General features: G+C 41.8%; 1 protein-coding gene across 3 annotated transcripts; it reads left to right on the forward strand.

Annotated features, from left to right (window-relative positions):
* The first annotated feature begins 1,500 nt into the window (after positions 1-1,500).
* Positions 1,501-15,548, forward strand: RAC1 (Rac family small GTPase 1). 3 transcript variants are annotated; one of them, XM_042798308.1, is made up of 7 exons: positions 1,501-1,750; positions 8,586-8,657; positions 10,035-10,152; positions 12,501-12,557; positions 14,175-14,237; positions 14,966-15,125; positions 15,291-15,548. In XM_042798308.1, exons 1-7 carry the CDS (start codon positions 1,716-1,718, stop codon positions 15,419-15,421), a joined length of 636 nt encoding a protein of 211 aa, XP_042654242.1. In that variant the 5' UTR covers positions 1,501-1,715; the 3' UTR covers positions 15,422-15,548. The 3 variants fall into 3 exon arrangements, with proteins under 3 accessions (XP_042654242.1, XP_032839632.2, XP_042654241.1); XM_032983741.2 differs by lacking the exon at positions 12,501-12,557 and having other exon boundaries at positions 1,508-1,750; XM_042798307.1 differs by lacking the exons at positions 1,501-1,750; positions 8,586-8,657 and adding an exon at positions 9,477-9,537.
* The last annotated feature ends 543 nt before the right edge of the window (positions 15,549-16,091 follow it).

Raw genomic sequence — 16,091 nt, forward strand, 5'->3', positions numbered from 1 at the left:
TGAAGGAACATGGACATACAAGTGTTGCAAAAATAGCCTTTCAGTTCACAGCAGTAATTATGATGTTTTCCTCACTGATGTGAAATATCTGAGAATTATCTTTGCTCGGCAAAAGAAAAATGGAAGACAGTAAATATCATGACATGCTCTGTCCACTGATGAGGTTGCATTGTGTGGTATCAAAATCATTTAGAAATATTCTTAAATGAATAGGAGAGCAAATCACTAGAAAACCACCCATGATGGCACACTGTATCAGTTCCAGTGAAGTCATCATCACTTTGCCGAAGCAGCGTGTGCATGGGCCCTTTCCCTGTACTTTCTTTGAGGAATGGATGGGAATGCAAACAAAGGGAATAGAGGTGATGTGATCAGTCCAACCAGCAGCTTCTCTGCCAAGTAGAACTATGGCAAGAACTAATTGTAGAAATTAAAAGACCTCTGGGATCATTGGACCTGCTCTGCCTGACTTTTACTTTGATATTTCCTGAAAATAAGTGGTTTGTCTGCAGGAAAAAAGAAACTCAAGACTCTGTGTAGCCTGACAGTCCCTGGGCTGTCCCATCTTGTGAAGACTGACTGTGTGCTGATCTGGTCTAAAGCTTGGCAGCAGAGCTAATTCGTGTCATAGCACGCCAGGTGGAGGGAGGGCAGCCTGAGGATCCATTGATGAAGGGAACCGTTCTGGCCACACACTGTGCCGGCGCAGAGCGAGAGGCACCGTCCCACGGCGGGTGGCTGGCTGGGGAAAATGGGTACCTGCCCACAGTGGCACACCAGGAGTGTCGCAGGTCGTCTCTGGAGTAACTGGATTTACTGGAGTTACATCCACTCAGTCAGTCTGTAGGGCAAACATAATTTCACACTAACATGCTTCCCGAGATGTGAAGAACTAGACTGGTGCGTGATGTCCTGTTAACGGGTGGGTGCTAGCATTGTGTCAGGCAGCTGGAACTGAAAGGCAGGATCCACACCGGTGTCGGAATGCAGCTTTTTGTTTGAGAGGGGTTTGTCATGACTTGGCAGGTCAGTGCGTCACCAGCGAGGTGGTGGACAGGGTTAGCGTGGGACGGTGCCCCGGCTCGTGTCCGTAACTGCCGCTGGAACCGGGACCCGGCCGACCGCCCGCCGCACAGGTGGCTTCCCTGCGGCCTGCGCGCCGTCACCAGCCCTGCTCACAGCGCCAGCAGCATGTACCAGCGCATGGCATCACATTTCACTAGGGCGCTGACTGATTAAAGCGGAAAAAAATAAAAAAGGGAACACCCCGGGGGCCTCCCCGGTGCTGAAGAGAAGAGAGGCGGCGGGGAGCGGGAGACCAGCACAAGCATGGCGGCCGCCCTGCGCGGCAGGAAGCGCCGCCGCCCGCCGCCCCCCCCCGGCTCCACGGAGACAGCCGAGCGGTGCCGAAGCCGCCCGAAGCTCGCTCGGCGCCGCAGCGGCTCCCCGTGCGGGCGGGGTGTCGCCGCGCGGGCCCGGAGGCGGGGCGGCGGGGGCCGAGCGCAGCCCGGCCGGATGTGAGTGGAGCGGCCGCTTCCTGTTTCCCCGCAGTCCTCCCTCTCCCCGCCTTGGGTGGTGGCCGCTGCCTCATCCCCGCTCCCCGGCACAGGGCGGAGGCGGCCGCGACCTGGTGCGGAGACCGCCGCCCGCTCCCTTCTTGTGCGGCCTTCCTCGCCCCGCTCCGCAGCAGGACCCGCCGCCGCGGCGCAGCCCCGATGCAGGCCATCAAGTGTGTGGTGGTGGGCGACGGGTGAGTCTGAGGGGACCCTTCGGCCGGGCCCTCGCCGTGAGGAGCTTCGTCGGCCACCGAAGGGGGTGGAGGGGGAGAGATGAGGGTTTTTGCCCGTGGGGCGGAGAGCGGCGTGGGCCGCCCGGACACCGCCACAAGTTGCGTTCGCCTCCGCCGCGGGGCCCAGGCGCGGCCCTGCTGCCCCCGAGGGGTGAGGGGTGCGGGGGCTCGGCGGGGCCGGGGGGGTCCGCGCCGAGGCGGGGGGTGGTGGGTGGCGGCCGCGGCTTCCTGCTGGTGGCGGGGGAGGGGAGGGAAGCGTGGGGCAAGGCGCTGACTGCTGCGAGCAAATGGTGGCTGCCGGGGGAGCGGGGAGCCGGGCTTCTGCAGGGGTGTTGGTAAGCGGTGGGTGTCTCCGGTTCTGGCTCCTTCCCCGAGCCCCGCGTTGCTGCTGGGGAAGGTGCTGCGGGCGTAGGTGCTGCAGTGGTGGCCGAATAATTCGTATTCGTGCTGGCAGAAGTGGCTCTCGCCTGCCGTGGTACAGGAGAGTGGGCGCGTCGGGTAGGGGTGGGCAGCTTCTCCCGGCTCACCCTGGAGCTGTCTCGTGTTCCCGGAGTTTCAGGTAGCACTATACACACCGAGGTAATCAAAGGGTATTTTTAAGAAAAAAAAGTACAGTGATTTTAGTGATATGAAAAATGTAATATTGATTTGAAATATGGTTTGAGAAAATAACAAACATTTCTTATTACTGTTTGTAGCTTACTTTTTGACATCTGATTCTCACAGTAAAACTAAGTGAAATGTGCTAAACTCTAAGTGGATCATAAATGCTTGTGAGCAGAGACTGTTTTTCTGCATGCGTGCATCTGTTCTTGTAAGGTTCTTGTCTAAAGGATACTGAGAAAGCTCTTGAAATACAAATAATTAACAATATACTTGCCTGTAAAGAACAGTTACACCTACAGCATTCTAGTGTGGTATTACTTCTAAGTGAAACAACTTGAGGATGCTTTCTAGAATGGAGTTAACTCTTAAGTTTAGGTGTTGAGTTTCAGTGTGAGGAATTCAGGAATTGTGGTGGGGAAAGAGTTTGTGTGTTTGCCACTTTTGAATATTCTCCATGATGCTGTTCCCATCAACTCGGAGGCATTAGTTCTCTTACTGGATGTCAGAACTCAGGGGAACAGCACAGGCCAGCTGGAAAACAAGACTTGTTTTATGCAGCTTGAGAGGCTTTTTTTCCCCCTCAGGAAAAACAAAAATCCCAGTGTAGGCTGAGCGTAATTGGTATCACAGCAAACTTCTGTAGATGACAGAGGAGTGAAGTGTAGCTAAATGGTTTTGCCACTGTCTGTAATTTCACATGGTGGCTTAATCTTCAGGTTATATGTGTGTGGGGTTTTCTTGTTTTTTAAGATGTAGAACACCTAAAAAGGCAGCTAAGTAGGGTTGAAAGATAAAATTACTCTGTGTGACAAATTTGTTTTGACTTGCTGTGTAAGATCTTGAGCAATAGGAACATGAAAGTGGTATCTTGACCCATGAAGGCTTTTCATAATAATGTAATTATTTGATGTTCGACAGGATAACTATGAACTATCCTTTTGGTTGTATTGATTTTAAACCCAACCAATTTGCTTTTCTATTACATCTTTTTATTTTAATTCAACTGAACTGTGGCAATGCTGTAAATAAATGCAATGCATCATGTTTGGGTGGGGAAAAAAGTTCCGTCTACTTCCTCTGCTAGATTTGAGAACTCAGCACAGACAAACTGCATAATGGTTAGTAATTCATTCAACAAAACAGTTCTTTTCGACATTTGCTTTGTAAACCACCCCACTTCTGAATGAGTTTATTGCTCTCTGTTTTGGAAATGACAGTGGTGTAATTCTACCTGAATTTTGTATGTATGTCTGAACAAAGTACAGTAGTTTAATATGTTTTCCTTCCTCCTTAGTTAGAAACAAATCTCTCCTAAGGTTTCGTTCAGGTACTGTTACTCATTTTTGGTAGCTTTATAACATTCTCCATTCAGGGTTTTTTAAAAATACTTAATATTTGTGTTTCTCTGTGCTGTACTGCTTCTTCAAAAGTTAAAGCATTACAGATATTCTAGGAAAGGTGAAATGTTTGGCTTAGATAAGGCTAAAGTTTTAGTGTTTCTGTAAAACAATGCAGGTTAAAGATCTGCTTATGCAATATAAAACTTGGGTATTGTTTTATGTACCCTCCGCAAATATCGGCTAAGTACAAAATAAAGCTGTAGAAGTGCCTGTGTGATTGTTGGTTTTTTAATTTGTAAACGAGTAGGGTGTTTCTCATATGTAACTCATGTTTGTTCTTAGAGCTTTGACTAGATTCTGTTTAGACAACTAATTTGACTAGAACTATGCTAGTTGTGCTGTTCTGCCCTTTGTTTTTTTCTTCACTGTGAGAATTGTTTGGGGAAAAATAAACGGCAACTATTGCTTTGACTTCTTGATGATACTGAGGAGTAGGAATGTGCAGGACAGATGAAGAGCACTCCAGTAACTGCAAGAATTGCTGTTGATTGACACTTGAGAAAAAGCATTGGTTTAAGTTATTTTTGGCAACTTTTGTTTTCACTCCAAAAAGGCAGCTGTTAAGTGGTATGAAATCTGCAGCGATGTCGTGTAGTGTTAGCGGAAGTTAAGCATTTTGGAGAAATGATGACTAGATGCCACAGAAATGGTCGCACTTCATGCTCTTTTGTAGGCATTTTAAATTTTAGTAGTACTGTAGCAACAAGAGCAGTGAAATAAGAGTTCCTGTTTTGAATTCTGCTTAATTTGAAGCCTTAGCTTGTAAAGCCATGCTGTAGTTGATTTGATAGCTTGTCAAGAAAGGGAGTGGGGTGGGAAAATGAGCTCCTTGAGCATAGTGCAGTGTTTGTGTAAGTTGCTGAACACCTTAGGTCCCACCAATGCAATCTGTAGAGTGCAGTGACTTGAAATTTAGTAACTTGTGTTACTGGTCCTTTAAAGTTTAAAAAGATGTAGTAGTATTGTAGGTACTGAACAGTGTATTTGGGACAGGGTGTGTCATACTGAGTAAAAACAGCTGATCTGGCAGGGCCGTATGTAGCTAAACCTACTATAGCAAAAATACTGAACTTTTGATCTGAGTATGGTACTAGAGAAATCTCAGCTACTGTTTAATGTTTGAGTGAAGACCTGGGCTGTCGTGCATCATGTCTGCTAGGGAGGTAGTTCATACGGATCAGTGAGAGAAAGAAATTACATAATCAGAGCTTTTTATGAAGGCTGCCACCTGTTTGCAGATATTGGTGCTTCCGGAATTAAACCAGCAAGCACTTCAGCTGGCCTCTATTACTATGGCTGCAAATGGGAACTAAATTCCCACAATTACTTTTCAGTTGCAGGAAAGCAGGAGACTCTCAACCATCTGTGTAGCTTCCATGCCTTTAGAGTGGAAGAAATGCTGGTGCAAGTCCTCCAATGGCTTTTTTGGTACATGCCGTGTAACGTGGCTCCAAGCAGCAATAACACAGTAGGGAAACTGCATAAAACTTGTTAGAGTAAATAAGGCCAGGATGGAGATGACATGTTTTGTTTTCAAAAATTAATACATATGTGGTTACCGAAATACACTGATTTCCTGGATGGCACCTGGAAGCAATAAGGGACTCAGTGATGTCTTTTTTAAGTCCTTCATGTGTTGTTAAGTGGTTAAAACGCTGGATTTCTGTAGGCTGTATTTTTAATTACAGTCAAATGTTACTAGTTTCATTATGTAATAGTGGGTGGACAGAGCTATGATTAAGTAGTTGCTAGAAATCTTGTTATGACTAATCTTGGTTTGGTGTTATTTTCAGCCTTTATGTGAAAGGTTTTATATTTTGCCAAACAGAATTCTCTTTGGGGGAGTTGCTTTAATACAGAAGTTAGAAGTCTAAAAAAGTTGATAAAGTACTTAGAGGATGTACTTTATTTATAAAGGTAGGCATTAGTGTTTATTTTTAAGACTGGTGACCATAATGATCTGATTTGTAGGGCAGTGTGCCAAAAGCAAGGAAGGCAGGAATCCAAGACGGAGCAAGTCTGAAACCGGGTGGTTGAACGTGTTTTTTCTTGTTTAAATGACTCTGGCTGATTGGTGCTGCAGAAACACACTACAGGCACTTCTAAGCTTGGAATGAAATCTCTCACCACCTCCTTCCTGTGCTGTTTTGATTAGCCAGAGCAGACTCACCAGTTTCGGTGCAAGGTGAGGAAATGAGCCTGGGTGCAGAGAAAAGTTCTTGATCCACTGCTGAAAAAGTTGAGATCAACATTAATTTGTTAGAAGCTTAAATTACCTGTAACAAACTTACTGGAAAAGGAAGCATCAGACCAAACAGGTTCTGGAAGCATGCGAACACATAGCCTCTGCACCTCAAGAAATTTCCCACAGAGCTGGCTTTTGCTCCTCTCAGTGTTTTGAAGGTTTTCACGTTTGTCCTTTATAAGCTGGACCAGTGTAGCCTGCTTTAGTGTTGTGAGTGCAATTCAGCAATATATTCAAACTGATCTAACTGATAGCTCAGGGAGCTAAAATGGCAAGTTGTCCTAATGGGGGAGGTGGAGTGAAGAGCTTTCCCATGTCCTTGTTCTGGCTTGTTACAGAGTCAGTGAGTGCTAGTGCAAGAGATAAGATGGGAATCTCCTCTTTTGACAGCTGTTAAAATAGCTAGCTGTGTTGTCATACTGATCCCTGATTCTTTCCCACAGAAGTTTTTGAAAGGTAAAACCTCTCCTGCTTTTGACCACAAGTATATCTCAGGCCTGTTACTACAGAAAAAATGTTCACAGGTTGTACTTACCAAAACAGAATTAAATGTCCCCTTTTTTGTTGTTACAGCTTGGTAAGAGTGCATGCTGAAAGGAAAAAGAAATAAATCTCAGACTGTGCAAGGAGCTGGTATCTTGTTTCCTTAGAAGCAGATGTGAAAAGCAGTGTGGTAAACTGCATAGTATGATCAGAGAGAGTTGCAGCAGATGGGATGTTATGCTAGGTGTCAGCTCAAAAACATAAAATTACAATTAAAAAATGGGCATGTAGGATAAAATCCTAGATAATTTTGCACACTGAAGCAACTGTTTCGTAGCTCAGGCATTTAAGGTAATGGTGTCAGATGCTGCTATCAAATAACTTCTTGAGCTAATGCAGTGTGGAACTGCTTGAAGTTTAATGGAGAGATTTATTACAGCTTGAGCTACAACAGACAAGGTAACATGGTTGTGACAAAACTCAAATTTACTTAACCTGCCTTAAATTGTGAGTCACTAGGTAAGGCTGGTTGGTTTATATTGAGTGTTAAAGGATTTTAAATAATGTTTTGAAGACTGTCTTTGGTCAGTGAGGGGAGAGTCCACATGCTTCTAAAGCAGGAAAAGAAATGTAATGATTTAAGTGGAAGATACATAGTGAAATTCAGATATGAATGCCTCAAAATGTTTGCAGCTGGAGAGCTAGTAAGCCTTTGACTAAAGCATGTTTCTGTGAGTCACTTATTTTTCTATTCTGCAGCAGCTAAAGGATAATGGGGTATTTTTAGCAATAGCGTTTGGTTTGTGTTTTTTGTTTTTTTTTTTTTTTTTATATTAACTATAGTTCTAGACTAAAACTTTAAGTTCCTTCAGCTTGTGAAAGATTTAATTCAGGAGGTTTATGAGTCAAACCTAATACTAATTGCAAGATTATATGTGTAAGTACAGTAAGGTTTCAAAGTTACTGCTGGCTTGCTTGGAGCAAATCATTGTAGTGATAAAACATCTGCAAGACAATGCAGTTTTCCTTGCATGGGGGTTTGTCTGTCTGAGTGGTTGGGAGGAGGACTGTGAGGCTGTCTGGGAGTTACTGCTTTTGAGGAACTAGTTGCACACTCATCTCTGGAATTTCTCACTTCTCCGGTGAGAAGCCAGCATGTGAACCAGTCTGCAGTGTCAGAAACACTCTTTGCAGAGCCTATTTTAAAAAAGAAATATGGTCAAATTTCAAGTTTTCCAACCCTTTAAATTGAAAGTGTAACAAATACAATGGTGGTATCAATCTAACGTTTGCCCCTTGATAAGATGTGGGAAGGAGGGTGGAGAGGAAAAGAGCTGTCTGCCACAGTTCTGAACGAGACCTGGAGCAGAACCTTGTCCTGGCCCTGTGTGAGGCTGTTCAGAATTAGATCTGCAGGGAAAGGTTTGATCTTCCAAGTTCTCCAGTACTGGAATGTAATCTATAAATCTGTTTATGAGATGTTTGAATGGTTGATGAATACATGCAGGGATTCATTTTACATTAGCAGTAAATATTGTATTATCTGTATATTTTCTTTAAATACTCAAAAGGAACAATGTGTTGAGAAATTATACTTTTCAAGCTTTTTCAAACAACTTATGTGAAAGTATACCATTTTCTGGAAAAGATAATAGTTTTGGAACTGTGTAAAGAGTATTTGGAAATACGTTTCAGTTTTTGTTTTTTTTTTTTTTTTTTTTTTTTTTAATTTCATAGAGTTTGAGTAAGGCTGCCTTGATGAGTATTCAGTCAGGTGACTAGCAGATGTTAGTAGTCTTATTAAGACTTGTGGGTGTTTCTGTCTAAAGATTAACAAAATTTGGTAATTTACCAGTTCTTAGAATGGCTGTTTGAGGTGTGTTTTCATTGCCAGTAATCTCAAGGCTGCAGTCCATTAGCTCTTTTCCTAGACAGTAGTGATTACTGACACTCAATTGTTCCTTCAATGACTGGATGTAATCGGTCTTCTTCCCTAAAAGGAATATTATTTCTCATTATTCAAGATGAATGTTTTTTAACTGTGAAGTTTCTCTTTTTACAGTGCTGTAGGTAAAACATGCCTACTCATCAGTTACACAACCAATGCATTTCCTGGAGAATATATACCCACTGTGTAAGTACTTAAAAAATCCTAAAAACTTTCTTATGTTAAATTCACTACTTACTGCTGTTCCATATTTCTTATTTGAATTGTTTGAATTGGCTGCAAGCACCCCTCACTTTCACCTTAAATGTTTACCTGAGTATCTAGGTGTGTGTAATGAGAAACAATTTGGGCTTTTACTGCTTAGCACAGTCATACCTGTGCTTGTTCACACTCCATCGGTTTAGCCTCTCTCTGCCCTCTAGGCCTAGTTTATTAGGGACTAGCATTTACTAACATTTTATCAGATGCTGTTCTCTTTTAATATAATGTGTTATTTCTGTCTTTAATATCAGTCATAATAGGCAGTCCCAAGGCTGAACGTGTTGTAAAACATCATATTGTAGTCATAAATAGTTGGTTTATGTGACTAGAGATTTTTCTTTTGTTCCTTCTGCTTTTTGTGCTACTGCCAATCCTGTGCTAAGCCAGGCAGAGCTCTGTAGCTCCTCAGACATGATCGTGGGGATTCATTTATTTTGGTGCTTCCCACTTTCCTGCATGTAAGGATTTGTCAGTATCAGTATTAGCATAGTTCTCTTTTTGAGGGCCTGTTGGGGGGAAGTGTTTTATACGTGAGCAGCTTCCTTGCTCTTTTTGGATGTGTCTATATTTATCTGGCTATCTTGCTCTCTGTAAGTATTGATGACATTTTCAGATAACAAATTCTAATGTGATTTACAGATGATGTTAGTTACCTTCCCAAGGGCTTGTTGTCTTAATTACTCATTTCCTTTTTTTTTTTTTGCCTTAAATTCATGTTTTCGCATTACAGTATGCCTGTGTTTCCAGTGAACTTAGTTTAGTCTCAACAAGTCATTAAAACCTTTGCACCTGCAGTAGTAATGAGGTAAAAATCACGCCTCTACTGGCCTCTGGTTATTAACTTTACTATTTCATTGGAGGGGGTTTTGATTAGCAGGTTTAATAAGTTGTGGCTTTTTTCTTACCTACTGTTGTCCTTATGGATTCCTTGGTGTTGCTCATGTATCTGCTGTTCAAAATCTTACCAAATGAAACATTAATTTACTGAATGTTCCGCTGACTGGAAAGTGTTAGCTAAGTGCATCACCTGCTTTCCTGTACTCTGAGAGCAGCGCTTCCTTTGGAAGAGGAATGAAAAAGATGACTTCTATTCAGACTGGACCAAGTCTGTTGTGTATATTTTTTCCTTCCATTTCCCCATACAAGGCTCAGTATTTAAATAACAGCTTTACTGTTTCTGGGGAGCAGGAGGATGCAATAAAAATGTTTCCTTTTGTAGTTTGCAATTAGGACTCTGTAAGAAAAAGTCCTTGGGTGCCCCATTTTACTGCAAGCTAATGCAGCTAATTTTTTATTTTATAGTTTTGACAACTACTCTGCTAATGTAATGGTTGATGGAAAACCAGTCAATCTGGGTTTGTGGGATACAGCTGGTCAAGAGGACTATGACAGACTACGTCCACTCTCCTATCCGCAAACAGTAAGAACTACAGTGTGAAACTAGAAAGAATCTGTATAGCTTTGTCGAATATAAATGTTTTTTCTTTTTGAACACAAGGCCAATGTTGTCCAATCTGGAGTTGTATTTATTAGTAACAGTGACTTGTTGCAAGCTACCTTCCTTCATCCTACATGCTGTAGCTGTAATATTGTAATCCTTGACGTGTGTACAGTTGCACGGATGATAAAATTTGCATGCTTGTGTATTTGAGTGCACTGATACATGTTGGATTTTGTGTAGCTGCAGCCTCAGAATCAACTAGAATGCTTGATTTAAAACAAGAAACAAACACTCAAAGACCCAAAACAAAACCAAAAAACCCTCGGTGAACAGTTCCATCAGCTAGTCCATTGATTTTAAGTTTAGCATGCCTGCCAAAAGTGGGGCTTGTTTTTGTTTTGAGGCGTGCTGTCTGGCTGCAACCTGACACTGTCACTGCTAAGCACTTGGTATTGTTTAGTCTCTCTGAAGATGTTCTAAATGGGAGAGAGGCAGTACTGAATGAAGATATTATTGGTATTGACAGAGGCTACATTGGAGCTTACAAATATACTTAAGCCTGTGGCTGTTTTATTACTTATTGTAGTTTGTGCTATAACATCAATACAAACATGCTTCTGTCTTCCATGTTTGCAACTGGTTAAGTCCTGTCTGTGTGCTGCATCTTTCTTTGTATAAGGAAAATGCTGAAATAATCTGCTCTTTTCTTTCCAGTGTGACTTCAGCTACAGTTAATCTTTGTAGAGTCTGGTTTTCTAGTCTCTTCAGAGCAGTTATTTTTATCTGGTGGAGCTGTGCTGTAGGTAAAGAAAGGTGGTGATTTGCAGAGTTTTTTGGCATTGATTATTGTTGTTGTTAGATGTCAAATATATATTCAATGCTAATAATGTAAAATACAAAATTGTTCCGGGTTTTCTACAGTGTAACTGCTCTCTTGAATAATGTGAATCTTAACTTAATGAACTCTGGTGCTTTTTTTTAGTAAACTCTCTTAATTCACAATTTTCCTTAATTCGCTGCTTGCTAACTCTTACACTTAGGCTATCCTATCAGTTATGATACCCACGATGGATATGAACTGGCCAGTTGTAGGCAACTCTAATAGAAATGCCAGAAATACCTGCCTTTCCTAGGAAGAGACACAGTGGAAATCTAATTTTTCTCTAATGCTTAGATATTTATAGGGTACTTAAATTATGCTTTGCCTGACATCATAAAAATATTTTCAAAAAAGTATCTCAGGGTAGAAAAAAGTATGCTGAAAGATTTTTCAGTAATGTGAGAAAGAGTTGTAAGGGAGAATAATGTTCCTCCTCTGACAATGGGACAGAATGCATGTGCATGTCTTCAGCCTGCTAAAATAACTGTGGCTTTCTGATAGACTGCAGAAGAATCCCTGTCAATCTGAGCATACTTTTGGGGAAAAAAGTCTCTTCTGTACAAGCGCATATAACTGTGAAGTAAAGGTTTGAAGTACTTTCCGTTATTTGGATTGGTTTTTACAGCAGATATTGGAACAGGGTGGTAAGTCTTGAACTTATCAACCAGTCTTCAGATTTTAGACTTGTGCAATATGTAAGATTCATCATCACTCAGGGGACAAAAAACCCTACAAAACTAACGAAAAGCACAGAGGAAGAGAACAGTGGAGCTGATGAAGCCTGACTTTTTTTAGGATGTGCATTCAGCCTCCCCCTTCCTTCACTGTGCTGTTTACAACTCGCCCCTCATGTTCTTGTGGCCCCTTGGTTCCCTGTATGGGCACCTGAACTGGGTTCTGGGCAAGGTGAAAGCAGGTATTGTTGATTACTTGGCCAGTGGCTGTATCTTGTTTAGCCACTCACCAGTTCAACAGCTGTTAACTTCACAGTAAGGATTTTGCTATAAGGGGGGCATTAATTTGTATCTTTTTCCCTTACTCTTTTTATTTTTTTCCTTAAAATGTACAGGAATTTAATACCTTCTTCTGAATGTATTTAAAATGTACCAGTATTTCAGAATACTTGGGGAAAGAAGAAGCTGGGACAGAAAAGGTGGCTAACTTTGTTTCCTCAAGAGACCAAACCAAAAAGAAAAGCTAGGATGATGCTTTTCATGAGATCTGCTCTGGCAAGTTCCCTCTGACAGTGCAGCCAGACATTTGCAGGTTTAGCGGCAAATTTAAATTTTGTTTGGGATGCAGGTAGCTGGTTGTGCTGAATTACAGGGCAGCATCTCTCTTGAGAAGAAAGGCCATGTTGTGAGTATTTGTGAGCACAGATTGCTGACTGAGAGAACGTTTTCCCTTATTCCACTTTAGGAGTAACTTTATCTCCTACTGTTACTAGGTTGGAGGAACCAATGGTAAGAATGTATCTTCCAGTCTGACAGATCAACCTATTGCCGTATGTAAAACTTTAAATAAACTTCAGTTCCAAGTTCTGTCATCTTGTCTTGCTTATGATAGTGATAAATTGGCCCCTATTTTTTTTTTTTTAAACAGCTACTTTTCTTGGAACTACCAAATTGCTGGATCTGAGAACTGTTACCAAATCTCTTCATATGAGTTGCTAAGACTAAACCTTTTATTGCAAATAAATAGCTTTTTGTCCTACTTACTAAGATTGGTAGTGTGCAAGACATGTGAAATCTTCAAATAATTCCTCATAGTTACACTGAATTTTTTGATCTCTGGAGCTAGTAAAGGAGCGAGTCTGCATAACGTGCAGAACTTCAGTCACCACAAACCTGCAGAATTGGAAAACAGAAGTAGTGGCCATAGTATCACATGATTTGATGTTGTTTCTTTCTTCTTCTGGGATGCTGCTACAGAAACTTGTTGGGGTGATGCATGAACAACTGGGTTGCAAGTGCTTAGCAGTGCAGATGTCAGATGCTGACCTAACAAAATGCCTTGAAATGCAGCACAATCAACTAACATTCTTCAGTGCCTGATTCTTTAACACATTTGATACTGGAATAAGTACGGATGCAGAGGTAGGTTGGGGAAAGTTGGGCTTGTGTGAGATGCTTATTGAGTTTGGGGTCATACAGAGAGATTACAGTCTTCATCATTTTAGAGAAAATGAATTCTGTGGTTATTCTGAATGCTTGTAGACTACAGTGTGCCATGTATAAAGCTTATTGTTTGTTGAAGTGTATACTGTACAGCAGTTGGTGGAAACACGTGCTCTAAAATGTTGTTACCTGTGTTTACTTACTATCTTTCCCCTTCAGCTGTAAAGTGAGACGAGTAAGATCCCTGAACACACGCCTTTCTCTCTCTGTTTCCTCATTATGTAGAAAGGGAAGCAGCTTCGAGGCTTTTAATACCCTTCTCAATCCTAATTTATAGAAAAATGCTGAAGTCTCTTTATACTGACATTCAGTAGAAGTGAAAGTTCTGCAAGATTCTTCTGATTTGGGCATATTGTAGAAATAATATTTTTTTTAAAATTTCATACTGTATACTTTGCAGTTCAAGACTACTTTAGACTAGTATATGAATAGGATATTAATATTTTAAAGATTGGTGCTAACAGTAACACTGAGTTACATGTCTTTCAGAGCTTAAATTGCTTAGTTCTGCCAAGAGCATCCAGCCTCAGTTTGGAGGCCAGTAACAACTTGTCATTCACTTTGTCATCCACTCAAGGATCTGCAGTGTTGGGTGTTTCGGGTTCTTTTGAATGTCAGTGAGGGAGAAGAAATTACATTCTGGGGGAAAAAAAGCTTGCAGTGCAATGGTATTAGCATTTTAGTTGCTGGCTACTGCAATAGCTGATTATAAACTTGATTACAGTCTGTTTGTTGGCTCCTCCCACCCTTTGTGTTTGCTTGTAGCTGCCTGGGGAGGGATTTCCCTCTGGGAAAGCCACCTCCAACCATCAGGTGTAGCTGCACTGCTGACCTTGCCTTTTGCAAGTGTGATATAGGTGCTGGTGTTATTAAATAGCCTTTTCAGAGGAGTGAGATTTTTGTAAAGGTTGCTCTGGGTTAACTTCTATCAACTTGTTTTGTAGGACGTCTTCTTAATCTGCTTTTCCCTTGTGAGTCCTGCTTCCTTCGAAAATGTCCGTGCTAAGGTAAGTACAAGCTGGTATCGCTTTATTTCTAAGTGTTCAACATAGTGCTTACTTTATAGCAAGTGTGTGGAAAACATTAGGCTTTTTTTTTAAGTTATATATATTTATTTTTTGGTAGGTAATGTGAAATGTAGTTTGAAAAGGCAGAAATCCATTTGCCTGACTTTTGATTTATGGACGTTCAGGGTACATGAAACACTCAGTGAATTGTTCCTTGATACCCACTGATGGGATAACAAGTCGTTTTCAGTCAACAAGGTGCTAAGATCACAAGCAGGAACCTTCCTTTTAATGCAATTTAAAGAAAAATATTGTAGAGCAAATGCATATAAAAATCACGTTGCTACTTGTTTCACACACCAGTCAGCATTGGAGCACATGCTCTGCTGCTGTCGCAGTCTTTCATGTCCTTGGACAAGTGAGCTGTACGGCACCTGGGAGACTTCATGAGAGGTGGTCACCTCCGTGGGTGAGGCAAGTGCAGACCAGGGTTCTTCTCGTGTGTGGAGGAAATACAGCCCTTACTAGGGTGAATTTTTAGAGTATATGGAAATAGCTGTTGGCTTCATTAAAAATGTGTTGCAATGTTATGCTCTTCTCTAATACTGCCTGAACGGGGTCTTGCCCTTTTTGACTGTTTGACTCTGGAAAATGTTGCTCGCCTTTCAGCCGTAACGCTGTGGAAATCTGCTCCCCCCCCCCCCCCCCCCGATGCTGTTTTTTTGCAGTGGTATCCTGAGGTGCGGCACCATTGCCCCAACACCCCCATCATTTTAGTGGGTACCAAACTTGATCTCCGGGATGATAAGGACACTATTGAAAAACTGAAGGAGAAGAAGCTGACTCCTATCACCTACCCCCAAGGCCTTGCCATGGCAAAAGAGATCGGTATGATGGCAGCGGGGTTACTGTTGACTTGAACTAAATTTTGTTTGTGCAAGACGTTGTACCTTGATCAAAATAAATACTTGGCTTTTGTTGTGGAGTTAGCTAGAAGCAGTGCTGCTGTAATTGTGGAAAACTGCTTTGTAATTGCCTTTTTGCTCTCCACAGGTGCAGTGAAATACCTAGAATGCTCGGCACTTACGCAGCGAGGCCTCAAGACAGTGTTTGATGAAGCTATTCGAGCAGTTCTGTGCCCCCCTCCTGTAAAGAAGAGGAAGAGAAAATGTCTGCTGCTGTAAACGTTACCCTCCCCCACCCCACTCCAAACCCTGTGCTTTGCTCAGAACAATGGAGCATTCACACTCAATGCCAAGTTTTTCTGTTATAAATTAGTTCTCTTCCATAAAGTCTTGAATCAATCAACAATTTCATGGTTTCATTTGTTTAAAGTATGAAAGTTAACTTGCATTCTTCTAAAAGCAAATTCCTGAAAAGACAAACTTATGTAAAGCCTTATTTTTAAAATCCTCTTCTTGCTCAATTAAGTGTTGCCAAACTATCTGCTGAACTAAGTTGCATTGTTGTGCTACGAACACTAAGCACTAAACTGTTTTTTAAAGATTCTTGAAGATGACTCTAATTTCTGGTAGGAAATGCAGAAACACTTTCTAGTTTTTCACAGTAAGTAACAGTACCGTATAATTAGCAAAACACTGCACTCTAATGTGTTTTATTATTAAATGTTTTCTCACCCCACAGCCATTGCACAGCATTGTATATCAAACCTAAATCTTTGACAATGACTGACACCCTTGAGTCACAGTGTAAAATGCTTTATCATTGGTAAGGGCTTGGTTGCAATCTAGTTCTTGCTGCTGTGATTTAAAAAATAAATAACTATTCTTACTGAAGTGTATCTAGTCCTTTTGACAGCATTGTGTTGTGATGGATAGCGGAAAGCTGGGGTTG

This window comes from Tyto alba, unplaced genomic scaffold (assembly GCF_018691265.1).
Source record: "Tyto alba isolate M040663 unplaced genomic scaffold, T.alba_DEE_v4.0 Super-Scaffold_28, whole genome shotgun sequence".
In the NCBI taxonomy this organism is placed as follows: Eukaryota; Metazoa; Chordata; class Aves; order Strigiformes; family Tytonidae; genus Tyto; species Tyto alba.